General features: G+C 40.4%; 2 protein-coding genes across 8 annotated transcripts; one reads left to right on the top strand and one right to left on the bottom strand.

Moving 5' to 3' along the window:
• The first annotated feature begins 320 nt into the window (after positions 1-320).
• On the top strand, positions 321-20130 carry tctn1 (tectonic family member 1). 3 transcript variants are annotated; one of them, XM_034598764.1, is made up of 14 exons: positions 321-592; positions 860-977; positions 1668-1801; positions 1930-2066; positions 2153-2255; positions 3575-3687; positions 4057-4077; positions 8641-8775; positions 9258-9383; positions 11548-11636; positions 11771-11908; positions 11993-12143; positions 19578-19709; positions 19809-20130. In XM_034598764.1, exons 1-14 carry the CDS (start codon positions 331-333, stop codon positions 19956-19958), a joined length of 1809 nt encoding a protein of 602 aa, XP_034454655.1. In that variant the 5' UTR covers positions 321-330; the 3' UTR covers positions 19959-20130. The 3 variants fall into 3 exon arrangements, with proteins under 3 accessions (XP_034454655.1, XP_034454657.1, XP_034454658.1); XM_034598766.1 differs by having other exon boundaries at positions 11551-11636; XM_034598767.1 differs by lacking the exons at positions 321-592; positions 860-977 and adding an exon at positions 998-1546 and having other exon boundaries at positions 1630-1801.
• On the bottom strand, positions 20104-26229 carry hvcn1 (hydrogen voltage-gated channel 1). Of its 5 annotated transcripts, XM_034598827.1 has the most exons (7): positions 25677-26228; positions 24574-24611; positions 24247-24473; positions 23075-23173; positions 22755-22992; positions 20920-21032; positions 20104-20612 (listed from the first exon to the last, which is right to left on the bottom strand). In XM_034598827.1, the coding sequence occupies exons 3-7, from the start codon at positions 24415-24417 to the stop codon at positions 20556-20558; spliced, it is 678 nt and encodes a 225-aa protein (XP_034454718.1). In that variant the 5' UTR covers positions 24418-24473; positions 24574-24611; positions 25677-26228; the 3' UTR covers positions 20104-20555. The 5 variants fall into 5 exon arrangements, with proteins under 5 accessions (XP_034454718.1, XP_034454719.1, XP_034454722.1 ...); XM_034598828.1 differs by lacking the exon at positions 24574-24611 and having other exon boundaries at positions 25677-26229; XM_034598831.1 differs by lacking the exon at positions 24574-24611 and having other exon boundaries at positions 22755-22986; positions 23072-23173.
• Positions 26230-27415: the final 1186 nt, after the last annotated feature.

The following is a 27415-nucleotide window of genomic DNA, read 5'->3' on the forward strand; positions in this document are numbered from 1 at the left end:
AAATCCCTTCTTCCTCAAAATGTCTTTGACTATATATAACTATAATAATACAAATAATAATAATACAAATAATAATAATAATACTATTCTACATCATGTTGAGATACCAAGTGTCATGTTTAAATACCTTTGAAATACTGCGTCAGCAAATTAAAAATAATATTTTCATTGCAGGATTTTAATTTTAACAACAGAGTATGCGTAGGTTTGACCCGTAGCGTTTGACTGGTGGGTGTGTTCTGTTGGCGGTCGGCAGGTGGCGGTAAAGTTTCATGAAATGCAGAAAGCACATAAAACCAGAAGAAGTACCATAGCAACGGTTAAACAAATATGGCGGCCTCCGGCGCTGAGCTGTTGTCGTGTATCTTCTGTTTATCTCTCTTGGCCAATGTTGTGACTCCAGACGAAAATGTAACGAGCCACGATTTCAATGCGACTGCGTCTGATGAATTTACTGTCACACCTAACGTCACAGACAGTTACACAACAACCTCGGAGGCCACAGAACCGACACCGAGCTACACCGTTCAACCCACCGCAGCCGCCCAGCCCCTGCCCGTGTCCGGCCGCCTGCTCCTCCCGGCTACTGACGGTAATCTGTGCTCACAGCTCACTGATACACATACTGTCTCTTCTTATCACTACTGCAAGTAGCGATGTCACTTGGGTGCACTTTCTGTGCTACACAGCTCTTGTGCGTGTAAGAGTTTCTTTGTTAATGACTCATATAAACATTAACAATCTCAGCTACAACCATCTGCACTTCATGTTGGTTTATTCAGAGCTCACTGACCCTGATCAGATTAAGTTTCTCAGCAAGATGACGACACTTTATTATCCGTGGTTTGTTGTGTGTCAGTTGACAGGTTGTGTCCCTGTGATGAGCACAGAGGTGCGTGTGACATCAACTGCTGCTGTGACACAGAGTGCGATGAGGAGCTGCCTCTGTTCACCGGCTGCTCAGTGTCCACCGTCAGGCAAGTGTGTCAATGCAACAACACAATCTGTGATATCTACCAATCCGCTGCTCTCATTATAACAGAAATTCTCTTGTTGAGGGTTAAGGGCAGAGGATGTCACACCTTGTTAAAGCCCTATGAGACAAATTGTGATTTGTGAATATGGGCTATACAAATAAAATTTGACTGATTGATTGATTTTTAGTTCACCACTTCCATTCCACAGTTTTTCAAGTGTAGTGACGTTACTGTTACTGAAAACTCCCGTCAGACGTTTCATTGAAACGATGACCAGATTGACAAGGGGTTAGCTCTTCAAATGCATTTGATGTGGCACTTCCCTGCAGGAAGTGTTTACGCAGTGGTATCTTAACCGCAATTAGAAGCAAAATATGACTGGATGTAATAAGTGTATGAAAGCATTACTGATACAGAGGAGAAAGCTAGAGCAGCAGAGTACTGGGTAAGACACAACTCTTGTTTTACTGATGAGGTTAGTGTGGAACATTTTATAATTTCAAATTAAGGTCTGGTTTCCTGTGCGGTGTTGCAGTTGAGTAACTTAAAGGCCACTATTTTAAGGTAATACTCACGTTAAATTACATGCTTGTTTGTAGATGGATTTTTCATGTGATGTATACGTATGAATATGACTCTTAATGTTTTTTCCAGGTTTACTCATGAAATGTTTTGTCATTTTGATTGCAGTGGCACCAAGCAGCTTTGCAGCTGTGATGTAGCATCGTACTCTCTGAGGAGCACCATAGACGGCTACTCAGAGCTTCAGCCATCCGTCAGGAAGGAGACAAATTATGACATTTTTTGCATTCGGTCACAAAATCGTAAGTTATTAAAATTATTTCCTGTTTTTTAGAATATGCAGAATATTATTGCATATATGTATATATATATTATTGTATTTTGATACCAGTTTCTCCATTTTCAAGTCCTTCTGTATTATTCTCTGTAGGTATTGATGGATGGTCTCATCCCTCACCTTCTCTTCCAACCGACAGTAACTTTGATTCGCTGTTTAATCAATTTACCAGCTTCCTTTTCGGCTTGGAGGAAAACACTGCAGAGCTCCAGGCCCCATCTGGATACCAGGTACATCTCTTCTGATGTAGTCACTGCTGCTCCTTTTCTTCATTAACATACCTAACATCAGATTGTGATGTTCTCTTTGTTTTCAGTATGGGGATGTGATGGTGACGGCAGGGGAAGATGGAGGCAGAGGGATGTTCTGGTTGCCAGCTCCTGGTGTCACTGCTGATTGTGTGGACACAAGTCCTGCAGGTAGCTTCTACTCACCTATGTGACACTGTCACCTCAGCTGAACTGTGGCCACTGTGGTGTCTCTCTCCTCTCTCTTCTCTCCCCTCTTTTCCACCAATCTCTCCTCTCCTCCTCATTTTTCTCTGCTCACCCCAACCGGTCGAGGCAGATGGCCACCCACATTGAGTCTGGTTCTGCTAGAGGCGACAGTGGCTCAGGGGTAGAGTGGGTTGTCGAATAACCAGAGGGTCGGTAGTTCAATCTCAGTCTTCACGTATCTTTGGGCATTGAATTGAGGCCCAAATTGCTCCTGATGGCTCTACATAGATGCACTGTATGAAGTGTGTGTGTGTGTGTGTGAGTAGCAAAACTTTAATGTAAAGCACTTGGAGTGGTCAGCTAGACTAGAAGGCAGACCAGACCATTACAGACCTATTACCTGTCAGCGTCATTGTGTTTGTTGTTTAAAGCTAATCAGTACAAGGAACTCCTGATGTAACAATCACTGGATCCCCCATCAAACAGTCAGCTGTTTTCAGGGTGTTGGAACAGTAATTTATGGTCACCTTAACCTCACAGAGAATGCTGACCGAAAACCTTTAGCATTTTTGTGGTAATGCTACACAGTTTTCTAAAATGTAAGCAATTAACTTTCTTATCTAACCAAACCCAACAGTAGCTCTGAGGTCACAAGGGTTTTTTAAAGCTCCACTAAATCAGCCCCGACCATCTGAACACATTCCACCACCAAAATAGCTGCAAAGCAGCAATAACTCATGATGTGGAGAATTGGTTTTATTAAATTAGTGGAATAAGTTTTGCATTGAAAACATCAGTGTAGCTTAGAAGCTTGTCCTCCCTGCTGATAAATACACAACATTTCTCAACCTCCAACAGTGTCATTAGAAGTTCTAACAACACAAGTCTGGTAAGAATTGTTCATTTTATTTCTAATAGGACCTAGCTGAAGTTACTCATGGACAATTTGTGGGAGTGTTGTCATAATTCACACAGCCCACAACACAAATAAAAGTGAAACACAATTTCATGGATGATAAGTTTGAATGACACCCTGTAGCACCTGAGCCACCCAGCAGATATATACAGCACAGTGGTGTAGTGATGTTTCCTCTGAAACATGAGCATAAAATAAAAAAATATATTGTTTAAAACTTTAAATCTCTCAAATCCACCTCTTGCTATGTCGGGTTATTGTTTGTTAAAGGAATTAAACTTATCGTCCTACTGTATGCTAGTTTCTTATTTCCAACATGCTCAAGAGAGTTTATTAATGAAGTATTTAAAAAATTTGCTTTCATTTTGAACCTTTGTCACGACAGCCTTCTTAAAAGATGACAGCAGAGGGTGTTCCCGGCGTGTAAACCTGGATCAGGACTGCAGCTCTCTGCCAGTCCTCAATATGGACACCTACACTGACATCCAGCTCTTAACTGTGAGTCTCACTCTTACTCTTACTGCTCTACCTGCTTGTTCCTGAAAGAAAGTCCACTCTCAAACACTCTTACTCTCACATAATATTTGAGTGATGCTGAACGTACTTCAGGACTTTTGCTGTGATTAAGGGGGCACTCCACCAAACTTTCAATACATACAATAGTTCCTTAACTTTCTGGAAGTGCAATGCATAATGACCGACACGGGATGTGTTTTGGGTGGACATTTAATTCCCTCCTTTTTGAAAAAATAAAGTAACGTGAATGTCTGTAAAATAAATTAAACAAGATTAACAATCAATTGTCTTTCTCACTGCACAAAAAAGCTATTTTAAAGATGTTAAAATATTTTTTTTCCTACTCTACAGGGGACGAATAACGATGCAGCAGTAAGTATTCAAATTCTTTTATTTGTTTAACCAACAGAAACAAGAATTGATAATGATTCTGAAATCCTGGCTCTAGCTGCTTAAAGCAAATGAACCCAAATCAATAAATTGGAGTTAGTAAATCACATTTTTCTTCACATAATCTACCTACCCATGTCCCAGTTTACAGTTTTCATCACATTTTAATAGTATTTAGTTATTTAGTTAGTTTGTATTTTGTTAGAAAAAAACAATGTAGACATTATAAACAAAATCAACAGTGCATGTATTGAGTAGTGACTGAACACACTCAGTCACTATGAAAGAACAATATCTGTGTGAGTGTGTGTGTGTGTGTGTTTGTGTGTGTGTTTGTGTGTGTGTGTTGTTATATTCCTTCTTTTTCGTCCTTTTCACTTTTACTGAATCTAAGCTGTCGTGAAGTATTTTTTCTTTCTGCGAGATCTTAAATCATCCAGGCTTTTACCTGACATTTATTGTGTAAAGTTCAAGTCCAAGTTAACCTTTATTGTCATTCATCCTCATACAAAGTTTACAACTCAGAGAAATGTCTTGCCTCATGGACCAAAGTGCAAAAATGCATAGAACATAACAAGAGAACAAGACTAGGAAAGTGAGTGTTTTGGTGATAAGGCTTTTTACATACGAATGTAAACAGTGAAAAGTTGCCTCGATTGACATAACAAATAATACTCAACACATTATAAACAGCAGAGAAAATAAAGCAGTGTGCTGTAGTAATTGTCATATTGTGAATGTGAATAATTATAGAATATAAGTTAATGAATATAAAAACTATATAGAGTATATTAATAAAAGTAATAGTACACATTGTTTGTATAATATTAAAATAGTATAAATATATATATTATAATAGAATAATAATAGAGTATATCCAATTTCATTATATTTTATTTGTATTGCGCAAATCATAATATACATTATCTTAAGGCACAAAAATGTATTAATAATAATAACTGTTATCCTGCAGCTCTGGAGTAAGACTTACCTGCAAAGATAGAGAGAGAGAGAGAGAGAGAGAGAGAGAGAGAGAGAGAGAGAGAGAGAGAGAGAGAGAGAGAGAGAGAGAGAGAGACTAAAGGAGGTAAAAAACACAAAGTTAGTGACATGTAAATAAATGAATGTGGGGGCAGAGAGACAGAGAAAAGGGCAGAAGTGCTCAGTGCATGATGGGAGTTCCCCCAGCAGTCTAGACATAAAGCAGCATAACTAAGGGATGGTTAAGGACTCACTTGATCCAGAACTAACTATAGGCTTTATCAAAGACACACATGTTAAGTTTAACCTTAAATGTAGAGATGGTGTCTTCCTCCCGAACCCAGAGTGGGAGCTGGTTCCACAGGAGAGGAGCCTGGTAGCTGAAGGCTCTGCCTCCCATTCATACTTTTACAGACACAAGGGAGCCTGTGTTTTTGGAGCGAAGTGATCTATTTGGACAATATGGCGTTATGAGCTCTTTGATCTATGAAGGGGCTTGATTGTTAAGGGCTTTGTATGTGAGGAGCAGGATCTAGAATTCTATTCAGAATTGTACAAGGAGCCAATGCAGAGAAGCTAAAACAGGAGTAATATGATCTCTCCTTCTAGTTCCTGTCAGCACTCGTGCTGCAGCATTTTGGACCAACTGGAGGCTTTTCACAGACTTACTAATAAGTACTTACTAAAAAATGTAATCCAGTCTGTTTCTGTGCTGTGATGGATTCTGAATCCTGACTGAAAGTCTTACAACAAACCATTACTATCTAAGTAATCACATAGCTGGTTAGCGACAGCTTTTTCAAGTATTTTTTAAATGAAGGGCAGGTTTAATATGGGTCTATAATTAGCTAAAACCACTGGATCAAGAGTGGGCTTTTTAAGCAGAGGTTTAATTATCGCTACATTAAAAGCTTGTGGTACGTAGCCGCAAAGACATATTAATCTGATTTACTATGGAACAGTCCATTAGGAGGAAAACTTCCTTAAGAGGTCTAGTTGGGACAGAGTCTAATAGACAGGTTAATGGTTTAGATGATGAAAGTAGTGAAGTCAGTTCAGAAAGCTCTATTGAACAAAAGTGGTCCAAATCTAAATCTGGTGCTACAGGTGGTTCTATGGTTTCTGTACTAGACAATGTATCTGCTATTCATGGGGAGGAGGTGGTGGATTTTTTTCCCTAATCTTATCATAGTAATAGTATAATAGTATGAGTGATGATGATATTTGTTTATATGGTCTATTGTGGTTTACAGATAAAAAAAAAAATAGAAGCCAAAGAATGAATGAATAATAATAAATATGTGGTCAACGTCTAAATATAATATATAAGTGACAGTGCAAGCTTGTCCACTTGTCCATTTAAAGAATATGGGGGTTTTATGTTATGGATGTTAACATGGTGTTAAGAGTCTAACAACTTGGACGGAGAAGCTGCTCCAGTACCTCATACTGCTGGTATTGATGCTGTGAAACCTGATGGCACAGGCACAGTCTTTGGGAGGGGTGTTAGTGGTGGAAGAGGGAGAGAGAGACCTCTCTAATCCCCTCAGCTGTCATCACTATGCGTTGCTGGGTCTTGAGTTGTGATGCTTTGTAATTCCTGAATCACGAGATGCAGCTGACAATGTCACTCTCTACACTACCTCTACACTACCTCTACACAAAGGAGAGAGGATGGGCCATGGGAGACTCGCTCTCTTCAGCCTCCACAGAAAATGGAGATGTCTTTTTTCCTTCCTGCAGAGTTAGTGTTGAGGCAGCAGGTGAGGACATCATTGAGGTGCACACCAAAAAACTTGCTGCGACAGCAACTGAGGAGCAGTGGAGGGTGGTCAGCTGACGTCTTCCTGATTTTCTACATTAAGAGTAAGGTTGTTTTTGCAACATCTCACCAGTTGCTCCACTTACTCACTTCCTGATGAGGCCCATTATTGGTACATCATCAGCCAACTTGATGATGGGGTTGGATTCAGACTTGGCTGATCAGTCATGGCTTTGCAGCAACGGGGCTGAGCACACAGCCTTAGGGGGCTGGTGCAGGTGCTGGATGATGGTGCAGCATGATGGTGTCTCATGTTCTGCTACTGGTTTGCACTGTCTTTAGTCTCTCTGTCAGAAAGTCTGGAGTCAAGCTACAGAGGGAAGTATCAAAGCCCAGTAGTGATGGTTTCCTCACCAGTTGCTGGGGGATGATTGTGTTGAATCCTGAACTGAGGACAACAAACAGCCTTACACAGCAAGTGTCCTCGGTGTCAAGGTGTGATAGGGCTGAGTGCCGAGTGTACGTTACCAGTACACTGGTAATACATTACCAGTGGAGCAGCTGGGGTGGTATGCAAACTGATTGTGAGGTGGGGAGGGCAGATTGAATGTGTCTCATGTAGTCGCAAAAAGCATAATGGGTCAGTGCTATTATGAGTGGTAATCATGAAGATCATAAAGTCACAGTCTACTTCTTTGGCACTGTAGTTATGTGATGTTCCATTTGAACACATTTATACTTAAGTTATTTCCTATCACAAACTTTACCAACAATATCATCTATGCTAATTGATTGTTCATTGCAAACTCTCCATGATACCATCCATTGTATTGTCAGTTATCCTACATTGAAAATATTTCAGAATATACCATCACAGCATCTGCCTAACCAGCAAATTTAGCAAGACACAGACATTTGTTTTGCACAGCTTGCCACATATTTGCGTAAGCACAGGCGGAACTTTGAGGTTTACTGCTGCAATGCAAGGACAGGAACAATGAGACTTTTCTCAACTCTCCACTCTGCTCCAAAGAAGGAGGAAGTTATCAGTTATTTTCACATTGGCAATGACAACACACTTTGTTAACCTTACTGTTTTCTGAGTAGTTTTTCCTGAATTATTTTCTCTATGATACAGAATAGTATGAAACTGAACATACCACGACTTCTTTGAGATATGTACTAAGTACAATATATGAACAATGAACATCATATGTGTTTTTAGTCAAATAACCCATTGTTTCAAAAAACGAGCACTATTAGCTGGGCTCATAGCAGCGAAAAAATTGTTAGAAGCTTAATCCCTCTCTTTTTGTGCTTGGGTTCTGTCGTAGTTGGACATTGTAAACTTACAGTTGTTGACTGTCCGAGTTAACGGAGCAAAGGAATCAGTTACAGAGGCTTACTCCCTCACAATGAACCTCAAGAACTTTGTTTTGTGAAGTTCTGAAGGAATTGGAGGCCTGAATCCGGGAGATGGGATGGTTGGGGTCTCCTTTCTTCCTTAGCAATTTCTTTTCTTATTATTTGAGCTTTTAGTTTTTTATGTATTTGCGTGTATTTTTGTAAATTTTTTAATAAAACTGAAAAAATAAGATTTAAACGTTGACAATATTTAAAACACCTAATATCTAGTCTTATTATTAATAGCTATGATATAATACAGGTCCCTTAAAAACCTAAAGATCATTTGTGATACATGGACCGAAACAGTGGTATCAGCTTTTAAAGTAGAAAATGAGTTGGATAGTGTGAACTCAGGCTATAAATGAACTGAAGTGTGTGTTGTTGGTGTCCCCCAGGTTGTTCCTGTGGAGGTCGCTTCAGTCATCCAGCAGTCTGTAGAGGGGACTCAGACTAAGTGGAACGTGAGTGGAGGAGAAAACCTCAGTCCTGTTCTCCTGAACCCAGAAGTCTGTGCTAATGTAGTGCTGAAGGTGAGTCCACCACTTGACAGTTTGTGGGGCATTACACATATTTATGGATACAAAATATTTTTGATACATTTCTACCAAAACATTACAAATATTCAGGGTTAATTCTTCAGCACTTTGATCTTGTCAGGGTGGAAAAACTACATCATAAGACACATACATACATGCAGTTTATCAGGCACACTAGTACAACCAAATGCAGTCCAGTACAACAACCTCACCTTAAGAGCTATCTTTACAAATTCATTAATGTTAATCGTTGTTGACTGTGTCAGAAATTAGTAAATAAGGTAAGAAGCTCATAGTTAAAGGATTTGTACTGTGTCATACTAAATGGTGTTTTTGTCCTTTTATTGGATTGTTGACAGTACATGGGTACATAATTAAGTGGAGAAAACACTACACCCGGAACTAAATTCATCCACAGAAAATAATTTCACCACAAATAAAAAGTTTGATTGTCTGCTGGCATTTTGTTTCCTCAGGTTGTATACGTCATGAAGTACAACCCAGCCGGTGAGATAGTGTCTGTGAGCGTATCTCTGGTACTTGGATTTGTTCGTGAAACAGCACTGCCCCTGAAACAGGAGTTTCAAATCACCTTTGTCCAGGTACTGTCACTCAACCACATATTTTTGCTGTATCACAGGTTGTTATGCAAATTTTTTTTTTGTTTTTGCAATCAGAATCTGCAATTTGAACAAAGTACTGTATTTAGCTGTACTTACTAAGTAGGTTTCCCTTTTAATATTCTATGATTTGAAGAATATAACCTATTGGTTGCTCACTGTTTTTGTTTTTTTTGCAATGACTGCAGTTAAAGAGCGATTTGAATGATTTTTTTGAATCTCAGTTTTGCTAAAAGTGGAGCATTGTCAATTTCTATGTAAAGAAATGTAGGTACAGTTCTCAGAAAATGGGAAAAAAATTCAATTTAATTAGAAAAGTTCTGAGACAGGCTGCAGCTGGTTGTTCAGTCCTGTGGTGTGGCATGTCATTGAGCTCAATCAGACCAGCATACATTGTCACCTCTCCTACTACAGTCACTAGGGAGATCATCACCTGACAATAAGCCAGTAAAGATTTTAGCAAGAACTTAAATACCTTAATTATTTTTAATTCATTAATCCAGCCATAATTTTTCTGCCACTTTCTGTCACCTAAGGCCAGGTCCTATTGATGAATGAATTATATCACTATAGGAATCATTGCTCCATACAGCTGGACGTACTAAAAAATGGATTATGACTCGCAATAAATGCATGTATTAAATAAGTAATTGTGGGCCCACTGCTTCAACCAATCAATCAATCAATCTAATTTTATTTGTGTAGCCCATATTCACAATCACAATTTGCCTCATAGGGCTGAACAAGATGCAAAATCTTCTGCCCTTAACCCTCCGCAAGAGGAAGAACTACCAAAAATCATTTTAACAGGAGTGGGGGAAAACAAATTGAAACCTAAGAGGGAGTCGAGAGTGAGGGATCTCTCAGGATGGACAGAAGTCAATAGATGTCACGTGTAACAGAGCACAACAAAATACCACTAGTTACAACATTCATGAGTAAAGACAGCATCTAACATAAATGGAGATGTGTATTTATGTTTAAGTCTTTATATAAAAGAGAAATGACAATTGTAATGATAGCGGTATTGCAAATTGTGGTATCATGTGAGTAAGCATATTGTTTATTTAAGCAATCTAGTTGTAATCATAATCCACGATCAGTTGCCACCACGATCCACGATGTGGCTGCAGCTGTGATCTTTATCTGCAATGATAAAACAGGACTCCACAGAAAAAGTCAAGTCAGTAACATTTATTAATAAGACATTAATGTGATGAAGTGGGTGAGGAGAAAAGAGAAGCTCTATATGCCATAGCACCATAGCTAAGAGCTGGTCCATGTAGAAAGTCACATATTACTAATAAATGAGCATCAAAGATTTTCACCAAGTGTGATGGGAATATTACTGGGGAGGGTGTCTCCAGATTAATCACTTACGGAGCTGATTTATTAAAAGTCAAGGTCAACAAGAATGTAGTCCAAAAAGCACGTTCTCAAAGACTTCTCCATAAACAAGAGAGACAATCTAAAACTTGATCAGAAAAGTATTCCCCATCATATGATGTCATAAGATAAGTGACCTATTAAGAAGTCAAAGGAAAATAGCGTCATACATAGTTAAAAATTACTTTTAAGGTATCCCTATTCTATAGGGCTCTAGATGCAACCTAAAGTTTATATAGATCAGAAATTAATGTCTGGTCATGTGGGAGGTAGGATGTCATCATGACATCACTTTTGAGTCAGCAAATGACATCATATAGTGTACTATTGCATTATGTTTTGCAACCAATCTACAACTTATTTATATTAACAAACATTCATCATTATATGGTTTAAATTATTTCATGATGACATCATTATGAAATGGCAATATTACAATAAACAGACAATAGCATTGTCTGATTGGGGTATAGTCGGCGGTGCAGGATATCCATTGCACCTCTGATGCTTTGATTGTTCATTTATCTCATCATCATTATCAAAAAACTAAATCAGAGTATTTTTACATCTAAATCTCAGTCTTTCTCTGCCTGTAAACAATTGACTCATCTTGCACTCAGGGGTATTTACTCATTTTGTGTACACCAGCGGATGTTAGGGACACATCTTCAGTTGTGTACCTTATTGTCATCAGGTGTTTCGGTCTTTAACATGTTATTCTTGACAATAAATATAAATGTGTCTTTTGTCTGTTATACAGCAGGATGTGGAGGAGGTGGCTGTGGACTATAGTGGAAATCCAGGTTATGTGGTTGGACTGCCTCTTGTGTCTGGAACAAGAACACATGAATATCCTTTATCTGAATCATTGACAGTGTCCTTTGACAGCAGTAGTAGGTGGTGCAGTGGTGGCTGAGAAGGGTATGAAAGGATATTATGATGTGCTACAAGGCTCAGGATTTGTCCTTAGCAGTCATCTTCACTGGGATTGTCAGAAGCATAGACTCTAGAGAAACACTGTCTCTTCTGGATGCAGCTGAGGATCAAGACTGTCTGCGTGGTCTACATCAGCGCTCCCCTGTCCTTTTTGGTCTGGATTCTGTGTCTGGCTGCACATTAAGGCAAGGCACACTGACCAAATCCTATTCTTGTGTATAGCTACACTGTCTTGTTTAGAATTGGGATGATTTGTCTTGTTCCTGCAGACTGGAGGATACTGCCAACTGCTCCCTGGTCTCCCAAGTGCTCCTGGATGTTCTGAGAGGACCAAACTATCCCCAGTATGTGGCTTCTTTTGGAAACTCCCCATTAAACAATCCACTGGACTGGGTGCAAATCAGCAGCTTCCGTCCTGGGGTAAGCACAGTTTTGAAAACAGAAAATAGTAAAATCCTGAGTCTGAGATATATGAACTCAGTCCCTCCCATTCCTGTGAACGCAATATCTCAAGAATGCCTTGAGGAAATTTCTTCAACTTTGGTACAAATATGCCCTTGGACAAGGAATAACTGATAAGACTTTGGTGGTCAAAGGTCAAGGTCACTGTGACCTCACAAAGCACCTTTTTGGCCTTGTGAAGGTGATACCTCTCAAACACAGTGAAGGAATTATTTCACATTTGGCACAAATATGCACTTGGACCCAAGAATTAACTGATTAAATGGTAAATGGTTTTGTATTTATATAGCTAGTCTTAATGACCACTCAAAGCTCTTTACAGTACAGTTTTACATTCACCCATTCACACACACATTCATACAGTGCATCTATTAGCAGCACTTTGTTGTTCTATGAGGGGCAATTCGGGCGTTCAGCATCTTGCCCAAGGACACTTCGGTATGCAGATTGGGAAGACTGGGGATCGAACTGCCGACCTTCAGGTTGGAGGACGACCGCTCTTCCCCTCAGCCACAGCCGCCCATATGATTAGACTTTGGTGGTTTTTTGCCTTGTGAATGCAATATCTCCCGAACACCTTGAGGGATTGTCTTCACATTTGGCACAAACATTCACTTGTACTTGGACATCTCGGTGGCTTTAACAAAGTATGTTGATGTTTTTCTTGAAAATTATATCTTAAAATCAGCTCAAGGGAATTTTTTCAAATTTGGTACAAATGTTCACTTGTACTCAGGGATTCACTGATTACATTTTGGAAGCCAAAGGTCACAGTCACCTCACGTTCCTGGGAATGTGATATAGTAGGACTGCCCGTAGTAAATTTTATTACATCTGGTACAATTCACTTTGACTCTCTGATTTACTGATTATTTTTGGTGGTCGACGGTCAAGGTCATGGTGGCCTTATATAAATCTGGGAAAATAAGTATGTAGAAATATGTACACTTTTTTTATTTTTTTGCAAGATGCACTTGATTGAACCCGCATATAGCAGAGATGTTATTGAACTTAACTACTCCTCTAATAACAAAGCATCCTGGCAGGGTTGTCTACAGACCCCTGCTAGCAGCCGGAAGCTGAGTGATTTTGATTTACACATTAAATAGTGCAGAGCATCCAAGCTTTTCAATTTACATTGGATGAATGGCAAATGTCATTGATTCACCTGCATTAGCACATAGATGCTATGAGGATATTAAAGGTTTGTCACTTTAGTAACTGCAAGCAATAGCATTGGTTTATTTAAGATCTCAACAATGTTATTACAATGACATCCCCGCAAAACTTTTTGTCACGTATGTTTACATTGACGACTAGTGATGACGTGACAGGTTTTCTGAGGACTAATGACGATATATCGGCTTCTTGAAGCGCTGTCCCAATTCGTAGGGGATGATTTCAACCACTAACCCTTGTAACTCTGTGTAAAAGGGTCAAGATAACCCTCGAAAACAAGGAGAAGGGGTAGGGAATAGGGAGAAGGGGTGAAAGCAGATATTTTGAGAGTTTAATCCCTCCTAGCTGTGGCACAGGGTAAGGTGCACCTGTTTGCTTTGATTTTCCCTGAGATGTGTCTACAACATGACTGAGTCCACCGGTGGCAAATCAAATTGATTGGACACTCTCTGTAGACCTTTGTCCTAAAATGGTAGAGTCATAGATCTGGACAAAGCTTATCCATTTTGTATGTATGCCACTTCTCCAGCAAACATGCAGATGTGAGGAGGTAAATTGAAGCCAGATTATTGATCCCCTCCATCATTAACATTAAAACCAACAGCGTTACTTGTGTTTGCGCAACATAATTGTTCCATAAGAACATAACACTGCGCCTGTATCACCAAGTACCACTTAAGTTTTCAAATCATGTGTCCGCACCCACGTGTTTAAAATCACTGCAATGAACGTGTCTTTGCTGTCAACTGCATAGAGTGCACAGAGCGCACTAGAGACCACTTCCAAAAAAAATAAATTTGTGTTCACCTTTAAACTTTAATTCCAAATGATGTCCCAGAGTGGAGGTTAGGCTCCCACTTACGTACGTGTGATGTAATAGGTCCGATTGCTGTAACCAATCTATATAAGGTAAAGTAAATGATTGCATAAATATTCACCCCCTTCAGGTCAGTATTTGGTAGATGCACCTTTGGCTGCAATCACAGCACTGAGTCTGTGTGGATATGTCTCAATCAGGTTGGCACATCTGGACACTGCACTTTGTCTCCATTCTTCCTTGCAAAACAGCTCAAGCTCTGTCAGGTTGCTCGGGGATCGGGCGTGAACAGCTCTTTTCAAGTCCAGCCACAAATTCTCGATTGGATTGAGATCTGGGCTTTGACTTGGCCACTCCAGAACATTCACCTTGTTGTCTTTGAACCATTTCTGTGTAGCTTTTGCTGTATGCTTGGGGTCGTTGTCTTGCTGGAAAATAAATCTTCTCCCAAGTCGTAGTTCTCTTGCAGACTGAGTCAGATTATCCTCCAGGATTTGGCGATATTTTTCTGCATTCATGTTCCCCTCTACCTTTACAAGCCTTCCAGGGCCTGCTGCTGAGAAGCATCCCCAGAGCATGATGCTGCCACCACCATGCTTCACGGTGGAGATGGTGTGTTTGTGGTGATGTGCAGTGTTTGGTGTTCGCCAAACATAGAGTCTAGTCTGATGGCCAACAAGCTCAATTTTTGTCTCATCAGACCATAGACCCTTCTTCTAATTGACCTTGGAGTCTCCCACATGCCTTTGGGCGAATTCCAGGTTAGATTTCATTTGAGCTTTTTTCAACAGTGGCTTTCTCTTTGCCGCTCTCCCATACAGCTTCGACTGGTGAAGAACCCGGGCAACAGTTGTTGTATGTACAGTCTCTCCCATCTGAGCCACTGAAGCTTTTAACTCCTTCAGAGTGGTCGTAGGTATCTTGGTGGCCTCCCTCACCAGTCTTCTTCTTGCCCGGTCACTCAGTTTGTGAGGACGGCCAGCTCTAGGCAGATTTAAACAAGTGCCATACTCCTTCCATTTCTTAATGATGGATTTAACTGAACTCTGTGGGATGTCCAGTGAGTTGGAAATCTTTTTGTAGCCATCTCCTGACTTATACTTTTCAATGATCTTTTCTCTGAACTGCTTGGAGTGTTCTTTTGTCTTCATGTTGCAATTGTAGCAGGAATCCTGATGAACCAGAGACTGGACCTCCCAGACACAGGTGTTTTTATACTCCAGTCACTTGACACACATCCACTGCACTCAGGTGATCTCCATTTCACTAATTGTGACACTGCTGGCATCAACTAGCTGGACCTCTGTTGAATTAGGTCAGTCACTTTAAAGGGGGGTGAATATTTATGCAAACACTTATTTTACACTATATATTTTTAATTAATTGACATTAGTTTGTAAAATTTTTCACATTGACATGAAAGAAGCTTTTTTTGCAAATTCTTGTCAAAAAAGCCAAATTATATTGACCATGATTTCATGTATAAAAGCAACAAAAGGGTGAAACATCCAAGGGGGGTGAATACTTTTTATAGGCATTGTAGATTCCATTGAGCTGTGATCTTGAATCTTTGTGCTGAACTGAGTCCAGTATTACACAGAAGGCTCCAAAGGAAATGAACCATCCCAGCACAAACACAAGTTCTCACTCCTCTGGGTTCATTAGGCGTCAGGTCTGTGTGTGATATGATTAACACTGTATACTTTTCACTGTTCTCCTCAAAGCCCCTTTATAGATTGGGGATATCACATTTGTCTCTGAATTAAATAATGCCTGCCAGCCCACCCACTGAGGCTCTCCAGAGGTCGAGCAGGTGGTCCCCTCACCTCCACAGTGCGCATGTACTTTTTGTATGAATCCAACGCAATGTTTTATAGACAAGGCCCCTGGTCTCCACTTAGAGTCAGCCGTCTGAACAAACTGAACCCAACAGTGAGTCTGACAGAACAGTCAGAAGCCATGAGAATGACCACTGCAGCAGTCAATCAGGCATTAGAGTGGTAGAGTGGCTAGATGGAAGCTATTGAGTAAAAAGCAAATGGCAGCATGTATGGGGTCTGCTGAATCTCTGGTCTGATGGGACAAAGACGTATCTCTTTTAGAGTCTCATTCAGTGTGCGAATAACCCTGTGGCAATCGGGGGTCCCCCTACCTAGTGCTCCAGTGTTATGCTGAAGTACCCTCTGATTGAAATCTGACCCCCCCCAATAAATACATAAAATAATAACATCAATAGTCATGATTATGTTTTGATTATTTTGATGTTCTCCAAATGAATCCACTAAGGCTTGTGTGGTGAAAAACTCTATAGCTAACTAAAGCCTTTACAGTGTAAAGTCTTGTCTCGTGTTGTGTGGCATTTGAACTGTGCTGTGCTTTGAAAAAGTGTTGGACTTTTTTTTCAATGTGTTTAAATACATGTCTCATAAACTCGAGAGCAAATCAACCAACCAACCAACACAAAGTAAACTTCAAGTCCTGTACGTGTCCTAATAAATTCTGATTAGTGATGGTGGTAATTTTTAACATGTAGAGTGAGCTTAGGTCAGTGGGGAAGTGAGAAGGGGGGACATGTGGTAGGGTAATACAGCATGGTACAGGGATACCGACGTGTGTCTGCCCCAATCCTAAAGGAGCTACAGGCCGCCTCTGCAAAATATATGTAGCGGAAAACCTGCCTACCTAATACTGGACATAGTACGCTTTTAAAAGACATTTTAAGGATATTATAAGTGACAAATAAGTTTTAGCATGTTTTTTCCAGCGACCCCCAATAAGTTTGTTGTTGAGGCTTTCAGGGGGTCTCAAGTGTCAATCAAGGGTTCTCCGACCCCCGAGCCCCCCCCGTATTTCGCACCACAGGTCTCATTGCTTATCATCTGGCAAATACCAACCATGGTGAAGCTGGTGGGGCGCCATCATGCATAGGCATGCTATATGATGCTTGACAGAGGGAATCTTGTCAGAAGTGAGGGAAGGATGAATGCATCTGAATACAATGAGGAAGAAAATCTCCTGCAGAATAAACACAACCAGAGACTGGAGCGATTGTTCAGCTTTTAACACAACAATGAACCCAAAGCCAACAAGCAAGACAACACTAGAGCGGCTTCAGGGTAAGTCTATGGCTGTCCCTGAGTGGACAAGCCAAAGGTCAGACATAACCCTGGAAATGTAACAGACACTTCTCATCTATAATCTGTCGATTACAAAAATGCTCCTACAAAGTGCTGAATCAGATCTACAGTATAATGAAGTTTAATGACTGGAGAGTTGTGAAGCTGCTGAGATTGCGATTATTTAAGATATTTGAACCTTTGATTGTCTGAGGTGGTTTGCATAACTGTATGCCAGTGCTTATCACAGTTGTTAATTGAACTTGACGTTTTCATAACACAATCACTTGTTGTTAGTTTATTACAACTGTGACCTTAAGGTAAGACTAATATCAACTCTGAATTCAAATTCAAATTCAGGTTAGGATGCTGGTATGACGTGCTGATTGGATGACAGCATATAAGGACCAAAATAAATTGCGGACTTGGGGGAGGAGGGGAATTATTACGAGAAAGAACTGAGAATTTTCATAGTAAAATTTTAAATGTATGAAAAAAAAACAATTAAATAAGAAAAAAAACCTCTTACATTGATGTCAAAATGTATTAAGTATTTTGCATCAAGAATAACAGTGCAAAAAACAGATAAAAGGATGTTGTGATATCTACAGGCAATTCAAATGAGATTTGTAGTTTTCTGAGAAATCTTTTTTTCCATGAGCTTCAACATCATATCTGTCTGCTCTTCATTGCGTCGCCATCTTCAGCCCCCCGGCCTCATCAGTCTGCCCCCTATATTGTTCTGCCTGCTGGCCAGTCATACAGCCCCAGCTCAGCCTTCTTTGGCTCAGTCCTACAAACCACCATTCTCTGTTTGCCTCATCTCCCCAATACATTTCCACTTCTTCTATCATCTGCGGGCTGCCTTTGTTCTGCACTTGAAATTCACCCCAAATAAAACAGAATCTGGGATAAAATCCCAATTAATTCCAAAGGGTGTTAGTATGTTCTTGTAAATGTAGGACTTTTTACTCAGAGTTTCTGACTTTTTTCTCACACATTTGTATCTGTACAAGCTCAGATATTGTAATGGAAATTGACTTAATAACTTCTTAGTTTATGTTTACAGCAGACTTTTCAATCTAGGGTCCAGCTCAACATAAACTTTATGGTGCACCCACTGTCTAGCATGTGAGCCCATTGTCTATTCATGTCTTGTAGAAGTTGATCCTGAGATCACCTGAATTCTATAGTGACCTTTTGCTCTACTCTGGTTTAACTGTGTTTGTCCTTTGTTCCAAGAACTCAGCTGACTGACACAACACCCTCACCATACATGATACTATTTCCTCTCCAACACATTTAGGATGCAGCCTATAAATTCCAGACACAGAACAATACATTCACACACCCCCCTCTGCGTGTTTTGGGGTCAGGAGCTAACCCACACAGAGAGACACTTAAATATGAGCACAGACACTTCACATTTCATCACACTTGCAACATCCACCTCGCCTATGTAATCCTTTCTGCAGAAAGTTTTTACAAATAAATTTCCAAAGACAACTTGTCTCATAACCTCGTTTGTTGACCAATTTTCCACCAAAATATTCAGTTTATATTCTCTAAAAGAAACCTCCCTTTCCCCTAGTTCTGGTAAAATAGTTTTTTTAATAGGTCAGAGATGCTGCATGTTGATAGAAAATGATCAAATTTGTGTTTTCCTGTTTTCCTAACAATATTTATCAACCTTTAAAAATGATTTTGTCACAAAATATTGTGTAATAAGACTGATATTAGCTTTCCGAAGCTATTTAGTGGTAGATTACAACAAGACTGCTTGATATACAATATTTCTACTCAGATACTCGACCATTACTGACAATAATCCATCAATTCATTGACCTTCAGTTATGCTACAAAGTGTTTATTCTAATCAATGCTGTAAATACCCTTATCTTTCTGATGTTCTCCTTTACACTTGACATCTATTGCACTTCTGTCCGTCCTGGGAGAGGGATCCCTCACATGTGGCTCTCTCTGAGGTTTCTACCTTCTTTTTACCCTGTTAAAAGGTTTTTTTGTAGTTTTTCCTTACTCTTGTTGAGGGTTAAGGGCAGAGGATGTCACACCTTGTTAAAGCCCTATGAGACAAATTGTGATTTGTGAATATGGGCTATACAAATACAATTTGATTGATTGATAGTTGAACTCAACAGGCTAATTAATCAATTATACAATCTTTCTATTGCCATTAAACCATACTGTATATTTTCATATTTATGGAGCATGAAGCAGAAAATTGTTTACATTTACATCCAGCTTGTTTGTTGTTTGCAGGAGGCCCAGAGTTGCAGCATCCCGTTGTCACTTCATTTAGAAGTTGAATGGACCAAATATGGATCCTTGGTGAACGCCCAACCTCAGATTGTGAGCATCAAAGAAGTTGTCCAAACCAACACCACCAGCTTGGTATGAATCACTTTTTCAAAGACTGTCAGGTTTTAACAGGGAAATGAACAAGGCAATGGAAAGTTGATCCTCTGTACAACTCCGTTTTTTTTCCTACAGGCCCTGTTATCGGGCGGCAGCAGCAGCATCCTGACAATCAGCATGTCAGTGGCCTTCATACCAGTGTCGGCTGCTGCTCTTCCTGGTTACAATGCTATGCCCACCATCGATGCCAAACTACCCTATGACTTCTTCTCCCCTTTTGTCTGATCCAAGAGTTATCTAACAGTTCATACAGGTTCCACATACACTGGTACAGGACATTTTTGACAAGTTCTGTTTGTACAATCAATTTAATACTGTTAATAATGTACATATAATCTTTGTAAGATTATTTAACATTGTTGAATAAATGAAATCTTTTTTTTTACAAAACATACAGTTCTTCTCAATGTCACTCAGTAGATGTAAATTTTGTTTTATGTGCAAGTTATCAGTATAAAGAAAGTTACAATTATTTACAGGCAAGTTAAGGCTGTGGCCTCATAGCTTTATAGTCATATCCAGTAGCATCAGAATATTTGGCATTCATTAGATAAATGCAGTACTTTCACTGGTTTCCATCACTCCAGGTTTCCATGGACACACTTTGACTGATATTCAAAATGAGAAGATTACACTAAATGTCTACAACCAACTGTACAGTTGATAGTAAAGATTCTGTGAACAGGTAATAGGAATACTGAAATAAGGTCTACAATAAAAGTTTATGAAGGAGTATATAGTTTGAAAATTAAAAACAATGGTGCAGAAAGGAACATAATAAATGACATTGAACAGTAGGTCCACTGAAGTTACTTTGATGAGTTAGAAGTCTATGCCGTTCTTCTTCAGGAGGTCTTCAAGTTTCTGTTTATCTTGTTCCTATGCCAAAGAGACAGAGGCAGCAGACAGAGAGAAGAGTCAGTCTGATGGTGAACCTCATTAAAGCTTTGACCAAATAATACATATGTTATTTATTATGTGGTCCTCCCACTGGAATTAGCTTGTACAATACCTGACTTTTTTTTCAGGACCAAACCTTCACCCAACAAAAACATTTTTTTCTGCTGCCAGCCTCAGCAACATGCTTGCCCAAATATACCACAATAAATTCCATGTATGTGTATATGTATGTTAATGTAAAAAAGTGGCTCTGATGTTTGCATGTATGAAGCAGTTTAGGAATCACCAGTTTATCGGTGCGCTCCTGTAGCTCTGTGATTCTCTGAACGAGGTGGTCGTAGGTTTCCTTCAGCTTGTGGAGCCTCTGGTCTGCACGGGTCTTCACTGACAACAGGATTCCTGCAATACAATCAAATACAAAGGAAAATGTCCAGTATACCAATCTCAACAGTCAAACTGGACTGGGGAGGAGCTAGGCTGTTCGGTAGGCGACATTTGTAGTCTGTGTGCCTGCAGCCTATAGTCTTATTACTGTCTATAATCCTAATGTATCAATAACACTCACCATCATCTTTATTGGTAATTATTATTATATTTTTTCATCTTTGGATGTGAATCTATCAAAATAATGACACATTCTGTAAACTCAGCTGTAAATATTTCATCTATATTTATCCCCAAATCATTTCCTATGACAGTTTATGTTGCAGGTGGTAAAAAGCTATCAGACATGCCAGCTGCTCCCTAAAGCTGTACTTGGATGCAACAGCACTTTGAGCCTAATGCTAACATACTGATGTTTAGCAGGCCGTGTTTATCATCATTGGAACTTTACCTCAGTGATGCTCACATTTTGCTAATTAGCAGCAAAAGCACAAAGGACTCTTCTTAATGATCTAAGCTTGTGGTGAAATGGAATTTAGTTAGTGTCCAAATCCACTTTTGTTAATTTAACAATTGAACTAAAAGGTCACTGTACCAGGTGTATGGTTCAAAGGGGATGTCCTCAGTCCCTTAATGTAACATGGGTGTGTTTTAATAAACCAATCAGAGTGCCATCTCCCATTCCCTTATGAAGAAAGGTGAGTTGTCACCTTGGTGGATTGATATGATAGTGAAGGTTTTTCCAGGTAGTGAGTAAAAAGCTTCTCTGCACAGACCACGGTGTCACTTTGAACACAAGCAGATCATCTGTGTGTTTCAAGCAGAGTATGTGCTCATTGTGTAGCTTTGTAGGTGCATGGCACTATGTTGATAATGAGTCTGAAAACAGTGAAATACCGCATCACTGATTAAGGACTAAATGTGGTTGCTCGGCCAATTTCCACCACCTCAAGGAAGCAATGTGCGAACACTGCACCTCAGTTAAAGACTTACAGAAGAAGAACTAGATTTAACCCTGTGGTGAACTAGATTCAATGTGAATGTACTACACTGTAAACCTGCTGTTAGTTTGTGTTTGCTCCCCTAAAGGCAGCAGTCGTGAAAACTACAGCAGGTCCACACAATCACAAAATCCTCACTTCACTTCACAGTGACTCAGGGCGGCTCATACAGCAGCTGTTGTCTACTGAACATTTATTTTTTATTTCAGTTTCAATCGGTTTCCACAAAGTAGATATTTTAAAAACTGCAGCTCAAATGGAACCACTTCTGGTTCTACTACTGCACACACACAACATCGCAGATGTGCAGACGTATGATCTGTGATTTTTTTATGCAGACCAAATACTACTTATTAATTTTTAGGTTTTTATGTTACATGGAAAAATACGTAAATTTTAAATGCACCCTGATCTGTGGAGTACAGCATTTGGCTCCCATGTATGCTGTAACGTATATTATGGAAATGAAAAATACAGCTGAATCTGACTCTGAGAATGCTGTCTCTAGAGCAACACGACTCACCTGGCTAACAGTTTAAATATGCTTTAGCTACAATGAACTTGATCATGAATTGAGAAATGGCCGAATTTTTTATTTGCTGTAAAATGTATTTAATATTCTCAAATACTTTACCTGCATATATAGTAATTCAGTTCCAGACTCCGACACTTACAATAGGGTGAGTGAGTGACTGAGTGAGTGAACAAACAGACACAAACAGACAGCGTTACTAACCATTGATAATTCTGGCCACCCTCCAGAGTCGCAGTAGGATGAGGAGACCCATCCCATCAAAGGCATCCTCGTGGAAAATGAAGACAATGTCCAACACGAAGGACACCACCACCACCAAACCATCAAATACTTCAAACTTGTGTTGGAGGAACTCCAGGCGGTAAGCAAAAATCTTACCAGCCAGCTCCACCATGAAGAATGTGAGTAGAGCCAGACTCAGGTAGTGAAACACCTGCAGCAACAAAAACTTGCTGGTTACTTTTGGTTGTATTTGTAATTGGCTTTTCTGTGAGGAAGTGGTCAATTCAGTGTCATACCTCAGCAATGTGGCCATGTTTCAGGTTGATAACAGACAGATCTATAATCAACTCTGCCAGAACAAACATGACATCCAGGATGACCAAACACACCACCAACACCTGAAAGCAACATGAGATAGAGTCAGTAGAATGCATCTCACTCAGTTGTTGGCAGTTCGACTATGGTTTGATTTAAATAACTAAGGCCAGAAGATCCCATATTATATTATATTTTATAAAGTGTAACAATTGAAGTAAATTGTGTCCTCTTCTTCAGATGTAATAAAACAACAGAAAAAATGCCTCCATACTGCTCTTGTGGTGTCATCCAAGTGTCCGCAAGCCCGACATACAAATTCAAAATTCAAGTTTTTAGCCTAAATGCCCTCTGATAGCCTCCTCCTCGGAGGTGCATTCACATATGGACGGGCACAGGGGAACACCACACACACTCTCGCCCAAAGGCACATGCTGGTGCACATTTATGTGGCTACGTATGCTAGCATTGTCACTTCAAGTAGACTTTTAGGCTAAAAACTTGTAAATGTAAACTTGTAAACAAAGTTCACCCCTGAGACTCCAGAAGTGTTTTGTGGACTCAAACACTTCACCCAACCCCCAATCGGCATAGTGGGGAGAAGAAAATTAGTGAATATTCATTTTTCGGTGAACTATCCCTTTAAATAGCTGCTCAATGTGGAACGAGTTTTGAGTATTTTTAGTTTGTTGTACTTAAAGTAGTTTCAGTAAAGATTCTGAGTATTTTTCTTTGGGTTTAAATACAATTTGATTGATTGATCGATTTTATTTTTTTTATATATAAAATATATATATATATTATTTTATTTGGAGAGGACAGAGAGTAAGCTGTGAAGGGGGGCAGATAGAGAGTGGGGGAAGACATGTAGCACAGGGTTTGAATCGAACCCAGGCCGCTTCGGGTGAGGCCTCACCTCAATGGGCAGCAGCTTTACCAGGTGAGCTATATGCCGCCCAACAATGTTTTTAAGATGTCAATGTGGACAATAATGATTGGCATTATTTCACTATTCAATAATAATAAAATCAAGTCAGCACCCACATCAGTGGATTCTAAGTGGAAAAACCACAAATCTGTCTTTCAAATGTGATGGCTCATTTCCACTGCTCTAACAACAGGTACATGAACAGATGAACAGACATGTGTGACAGACCTGGAACCGGTCAGAGCTGTAGAGTCTCTTCAGTGAATCCCTGAAGGTCAGTGTTGTTGAGAACAGTCCTGTGGCCGGGCTCAGCTCCTCACTGACATCATGCAGCTCTTCTTCCAACTGAGCCGGCTGCTCATCACCAACAGTGGTGAAATGCCTCAGGTATTGAGCCATACCAGCAGGCTCTAGGAACGTAGAGGACCGCGTCCCACCTCAGCTCACCTCACAGGCTGAATAAAACACAAGGGTGCTCAGTTCAAAGGGGTGTCAGAGGCTGTGCAGTTAGATCACACTCAGTTTATTTATACAGTTTCATTAACTGTAACTTACAAGATGTTGTTACTTCGTAGCTCCTCTGCCTGTGGCAACTGATAACAGCAAAAAGCTAAATATATGAAAGTTTGCCAACACTAACCCTAACCCTATCACTGACTTCTTCAAATTTGCTAAACATGTCAGCATCTGTGCAGATTTCTCCATAAGACAATCTGAGTTGACTTCTCCTTTTTAGGTTGTCGTCAAGTTGTTAATGAGAAAGAAAATCCTCTCAGGCAACGCTGAGAAGGAAGCTGCGTGTCTCTCTGCATGATTCATTACATTACATTACATTACATTACATTTCATTTAGCTGACGCTTTTATCCAAAGCGACTTACAATAAGTGCATTCAACCATGAGGGTACAAACCCAGAACAACAAGAATCAAGAAAGTACAATTTCTTCAAAAAAGCAAAACTACAAAGTGCTATTTTGATTCACCCCCATAAGAAGTGCTTGTTGGGGGGGACAAGTCAGGAGAGTGTTTACAGTTGAAGACATCCACCAAACATCCTCATAGCCCCAGCAGCAGCAGCAGCAGCAGCAGCAGCCTGTCAGGTAGATCTCACCTGTCAGGTAGATCTCACTGTGACAGCCTCTCTCTCAGGACATGAGGATTATTGAAGCTTGCAGCTAGACTGAAAAGACTTGAGTCCAACTCACTCATACACATAAAATGAAACTTTCATTGGAGGTTTCAGCTGCAGGGACACAGGCTGAGCAGATCCACGCACTGCTGCATGGACACATGGAGGAAGAGTTTGAGTTTATAATATAAAGCTCCTTCAGCCGACGGGAACAGAGAAAGAAAGGTTCATGCTGCGCGACACTCACCAACAAGTAAACAACAGAGAGGTGCTGGGAGCTGGGGCGCAGATTTAACCAGGCTTTAACCAGGACAATGGTCCGAACTGGTTTTAATGGTGAGCTGAGTTTAGCAGTTAGCCTGAGCTCAGAGCCGCAGCTGCTGGACAGGAGGCTACAACTCGTGATGAAAACATCCGTCCGGACTCCTTTCTGCCTACCCAGCTTTCTGCCTCGCAGTAACGTCACTAGCGGGGTTAGCTCGGCAGACCGTGGCCGTGCAGCCGTGATACCAGATGGAAAGTGTCTTACCTTAGTCCTCTGAGCTGTGTACGGCTCCTGTCCCTGAAGACTGGGGAAGTGGAGTGGAAGCAGAAACACTCCGCCTCTCTCTCCGGTTGTGTCCTCACACCGCTTCAGTCTCTCAGGTCCATGTTGTCTCGCTCAGCTGGACACAGGGACAACCCACACGTCTAAGAAGCGTCACATATATAAACTTAAGATACACATTTTCACACACTAATTCCCCAAAAGACGCCTTGTACAGCGGGAAACGTGTCCATAATAAGCCTTTAATTACAATACTATATTTGCTCTTAGAATCGAGCCGAATAAAACTGTTTCCGACGAGGTCTTGGATAAGAAGCTGCTCATGGATGAAGTTTTCTGTTCAGTTGTATTACCCGGTACTTCCCAGGTAGCTGTTAGACACTAACCACGTGGTGCCTGGTTGTTCTCCTGCAGCCTAACAGTTTGACAGCCTATAATGAGCTCAGGTTTGAATTCACCTCAGTTCTGTGCATCTGAACACGTTCAGCCTTTTATCAGACTGGTTGTAGTTTTACTGGTACTCTACTGCAAAGGCAATAGGGCAATTGTAGATTTAAAAAATCTGAAACAAACCTAAAACCTGGGTATTCTATATGATTATTAAGTGAAAAATATATATGAAATACTGCTTGTGTTTGATCAGGGAACCACCCTCAGAGGATGACCTATTCAGAATATATGGGAGCAATCTGGATATTAACACAGAATCAGTTCTGTTTGAATGTGTGAGGCCATTGCAGAACACAGGCAGCCTCCAGGTGATACAGTGAAGAGAGGTTAGATGTGGAAGATGAGGCCTCCAGCAGGGGGAGGCAGAGAGAACGCAGCAGGGTTCTCAGCCAGGGAACCTAGTGAATTGTGCTGGATGACTGGCCAGCAGGAAGGAGAATTTGCTGGGGTGAAGCTGGGCCATAGAGCTGGAGACAAGCAGATGATATAGATAGCAACCATAATGAGGTGATCCTAAAGCTCAAAGAAATAAAGATGACTCAGAGAGAAGTACACATCCTATTTGAATTACCCACCTGTATCCAGCAATATCATTGCATCTGTCCATTAGATTGTTGTTCCTGATGTACAAAATCTCATACATTTGTGACTTTAACCTAATCATCAGCGGTGAATCCGGGGTCATCAGACACCCTCACCCAGGTGACCCACCTGAGGAGGATCAGGGCCCGATTCCTGTCCAGGCGGCGCACAACTCCACTCTCTCCAACCAGAGCCCAGTGGGAAGGCTTCTGAGGCTTCCAAGATGTTTTCCTCCTCTCTCCTCTCGCTCTCCTCCTTTGCAGCCCACAGATACTGAGAAGCCCCAGGACCCAATGTAGAGACTGGGCCGCAAAGCCCATACATTACAGCAAGCTTTCCACCTGTTCCTCTGGCACTCAGCTACCAGGTCAGCATTCTTTGCTCACCGTCTTCCCAAGGGACAGTCAGCTCAAGCAACACCAAATGCTTGGTATACCCCGACACCAGGACCATGTCTGGCCGAAGTGTGGTAACTGCAATGATCCCCAGGAACTCGTCTTCCCTTGAGATTATAATGTCATGAATTTGCAAGAAGGACATTTTTTTTTGGTGATTTCTTTTCCAAAACAACATAGAAAAAGAGTGGAAATTACCATGACAATTGATGTGTTAGGTTTATATTAATGCTAATAGGAGTTTGATCCAATAAATGCACCGACTAGTGCAGTCCCAGGAATAACGATTATTAT

This window comes from Hippoglossus hippoglossus, chromosome 10, assembly GCF_009819705.1.
Source record: "Hippoglossus hippoglossus isolate fHipHip1 chromosome 10, fHipHip1.pri, whole genome shotgun sequence".
NCBI classification, from domain to species: domain Eukaryota; kingdom Metazoa; phylum Chordata; class Actinopteri; order Pleuronectiformes; family Pleuronectidae; genus Hippoglossus; species Hippoglossus hippoglossus.